At 38.9% G+C, this 3,927-nt stretch overlaps 1 protein-coding gene across 1 annotated transcript; it reads left to right on the top strand.

Annotated features, from left to right (window-relative positions):
- Window positions 1-1,225: 1,225 nt before the first annotated feature.
- Window positions 1,226-3,806, top strand: LOC110112714 (tyrosine decarboxylase 1-like). The gene is made up of 2 exons (XM_020845026.2): window positions 1,226-2,188; window positions 3,248-3,806. The coding sequence occupies exons 1-2, from the start codon at window positions 1,226-1,228 to the stop codon at window positions 3,764-3,766; spliced, it is 1,482 nt and encodes a 493-aa protein (XP_020700685.1). The 3' UTR covers window positions 3,767-3,806.
- The last annotated feature ends 121 nt before the right edge of the window (window positions 3,807-3,927 follow it).

Raw genomic sequence — 3,927 nt, 5'->3', positions numbered from 1 at the left:
CACCTGAGAGACACTTGGCATCATCTTGGAATTCCTCCAAACCGATCTTGGCCATCCAAATGAGTTAAGGCATTTGAATTGAGCCAAAGGGACCAAAACAAGGATGTTAGAAATTAGACTCTCTCTCACTACCTACGGTCTACCTCTCATTTTCTTTCAGCTCTTCAAATGTTCCTTCAAATCTCTAAAGTAAGACCGTGACATTTGCAGGTCGCCAACAATGAACTTGCGGTTCCCTTGCCCAAAGATCTGTCCAAGGCTAATAGCTGGTAATCCAAACCTTCCCAAACTTCGAGTCCTTTAAGTAGATTGTTATGGACATCTCAAAGAGCAAAATCAGCCTAACTTTGGTTGTTTATGTCCATTGAATCAAGATAAAATCTAAACCCTAGTTAGAAAATTTTAGATTTAATTAACATTTTATCAAGCATGTTTTAAACTACCAAACCAAATCCCCATTATTCATTTGATATTGGTGAAGCCCTGTTTAAAATTTTATGGCATTTCATTCATTAATTTTAAAGATATTTGCATTCTTCATCTTAGGGTTTATGAATAATGTTATATATAAATTGTACAAAATTTGAGCTGTTAATACAAAACAACAACATCAAGCCTTTATCCCACTACGTGGGGTAAAATTTGAGCTGTTAATCTCCAAATTATTTTCATCTTTTGAAACATTGGTAATAACCAACATAATTCTGAAATTTTCAACAACAAAAAAAGGAATTCAAAGGTAATGACTATCTTATTAATTATATTGATCAAAGGAATTTTTTCTAATTTTATTATTATTAATTTAATTTTTAAAATTTTGATCTATGGCCACTAAATTTTTTGAGGATGATTATCAGCTTTCTCAAAATTTTAAAATCTTTTGTGAATTGATATTTTTCATGTCTTTATTTAATTTCCATGGCATATCTAAAAATGTATTAGGATGATATCTAGATATTATTTGTTCCGATAATTCACACTAACAATCAATCGCTGGTAATGACTATCTTAGTTCTTAATCTTTTTTTAATGACACAATTAGGATATTAATTAGATATTGTAACTAATTTCTAGTTTTCAATTTCTTACGAGATGAGGCCACGACGGAGCGATACTCTTCTATAAATACCAACTTTCATACCAGTCCATGCATAGCGGCAACGCAGACAACAAAAGCACAAGCAAGCCCCTTTCTTGTTTCTACTTCCTCCAAACTCAAGACGCAATGGGAAACCTCCCCATCGAACCATTCCAGCCACTAGACCTAGACCTCTTCTCCAAAGAATCCAAAGCGGTCGTCGACTTCATCTCCGACTACTACCGCGACATAGAACGCTTCCCCGTTCGCAGCCAAGTAAAGCCGGGCTATCTCCGCAACCTCATTCCCGACACCCCTCCCCTCTTCCCCTCACCCATCACCACCATTCTCCACGACATCAAAACAGACATCTTTCCCGGCCTCACCCACTGGCAAAGCCCCAATTTTTATGCCTATTACCAAGCCAACGCTAGCTCTGCCGGCTTCGCCGGAGAGATGCTCTGTTCCGGCCTCAACGTCGTCGGATTCAGCTGGATCGCTTCCCCTGCCGCCACCGAGCTTGAAACCATCGTTATGGACTGGATGGCCAATATGCTCAAACTCCCACCAACTTTTCTTTCTGGCGGACTCGGCGGCGGCGTCATCCACGGCAGCACGTGCGAAGCCGTGGTCTGCACGCTTGCCGCGGCAAGAGATAATGCTCTGAGCCAGAGCAATGGCGAAGGGATCACAAAGCTGACGGTATATGCATCTGATCAAACGCATTTTACATTTCAAAAGGCAGCGAAGCTGGTTGGAATTCCGACCAGAAACTTTCGGGTGATATCGACGTCGGCGGAGACAGGGTATGCGTTGACGGCGGAGAGCGTGAGGGCGGCGATGGATGCTGATGTAGTGGCGGGGATGGTGCCGTTGTATTTGTGTGGAACGGTGGGGACAACGGCGGTGGGGGCGGTGGACCCATTAAGGGAGATCGGGGAAGTGGCGAGGGAATTCGGGGTGTGGTTCCACGTGGACGCAGCGTGCGCCGGGAGCGCTGCTATTTGCCCGGAGTTCAGGTGGTACTTTGATGGATTGGAGACGGCGGATTCGTTTAGTATGAATCCACACAAGTGGCTGCTTGCGAATATGGACTGCTGCTGCCTTTGGGTGAGTTTTTACTAATAGCATTTAGTAGTTAAATAAACTCATGATTATTTACATAGATTCAATGGCTTATTTTTCAAAAAAAAAAAAAAAAAAGTAAGTAAAGTGACAAAAAAAAAATAATGATTCAAAGTTTTTCACGATCAAACACTTGCTTCGAAAGTAAATATCATAACTTTATATTTTTTTGTCTCTATTTTTTATTTTTAATTATTTTTCAAGTATATTTATTTAATATATTTTTCACTTATTTTATTTTTAAATTATTTTTCAGAATTTACTGTAGCATGTCGCCCGTTCACTACAGGAAAGCAGCTCATTTCCGACAGAATTTCCGGCGGAAAAAAATCCGTCGCAAATTCCGGCGGATTTTTTCAACGAATTCCCGACAAAATTTTTGACTGGTTTTCCGACGAATTTTTTCCGAATACATTTCCGGCGGGATTTCCGGCGGATTTCTGACGGAAATTAAAAATTAATTATTTTACGCCGGAAGTTCTTTAACGACGCGCATGAAACCGGCGAAAATATTTCCGCCGGAAATGCAATTTCTGACGGATTTTGGCCATTTTCCGCCGAAAATGGCCGCCGGAAAATGACGTTTTTCCTGTAGTGGTTTAACGGGCAACTTACAATAGTAAATTTTTTTCTTAAATAAGTCGCATGTTATTTCGACGACTAGAACATGACTCAGCAAGTCTGAGTCAGCATAAGTCGCCTGTTTGATGGGCGACTTTGCCTACTTTTAAATTTAATTTTTTTAAGACTTAATTACATTATTAAATGTTTAATAATACCTAGTTTAAAAATTTTCTCATAAATTTTTACTAATTGCATTTAGCAGTTAAATAAACTCATGATTATTTACATAGATTCAATGACTTATCTTCAATCATGAAATAAGCTCAATTTAATTTTCAAAAAAAAAAAAGTTGAAAGAAAATATTTGGGTCATTATAAATTTCAAAATCACTAATTATCAATTCCAAATAATCTTCTAATTAACTTAAATTTCTAACAATTTTTAAATTTTTACTAATAAAGCAATATTGTCGAACTCAGGTAAGGTGCACGACGAAATTGATAGACTCGCTGTCAACCAAGCCAGAGATATTGCGGAACACCGCAGCTGAAGTCGGCAATGTGATCGACTACAAAGATTGGCAGATCGCACTGAGCCGGAGGTTTCGCGCCATGAAATTGTGGGTGGTCATTAGGCGTTTCGGCCAGGCTAATTTGATGGAGCACGTGAGGAGTGATGTGGACATGGCAAAGCATTTCGAGAAACTTGTCGCTGAAGATGAGAGGTTCGATTTGGTTGTGCCACGACGATTGACGCTTGTTTGCTTTAAATTGAGGGTTGATAAAAATGAGGGGAAGAAGTGTAGGGAGATGAACATGAAGTTGCTTGATTCGGTGAATGGAAGCGGGAAAGTATTTATGACACATGCGGTCGTTGGTGGGGAATTCGTGTTGCGGTTTGCGGTTGGTGGGACGCTGACGGAGAAACAACATGTGGAAGCAACTTGGAAGCTGGTTCAGGAGAAGGCAAGTGAATTGTTGATGACTGGTTGGAAGTAAAGGGCATAGCTTAATTCTACTGGTTCATGATATGTAATAAAATGATAAAAATAAGTAATTATTTGATATAAGGAAGTGAGATATAATTTAAATATTTTTAATAATGCTGTAATGTAAACTCTTAAAAGTTAATATATTATAAATGAATTATGCATTAATAT

Source organism: Dendrobium catenatum, unplaced genomic scaffold, assembly GCF_001605985.2.
Source record: "Dendrobium catenatum unplaced genomic scaffold, ASM160598v2 fragScaff_scaffold_1115, whole genome shotgun sequence".
Lineage (NCBI taxonomy): Eukaryota > Viridiplantae > Streptophyta > Magnoliopsida > Asparagales > Orchidaceae > Dendrobium > Dendrobium catenatum.
Note: the sequence above shows the minus strand (reverse complement) of the source record. Positions and strands in the feature narration are given on the sequence as shown.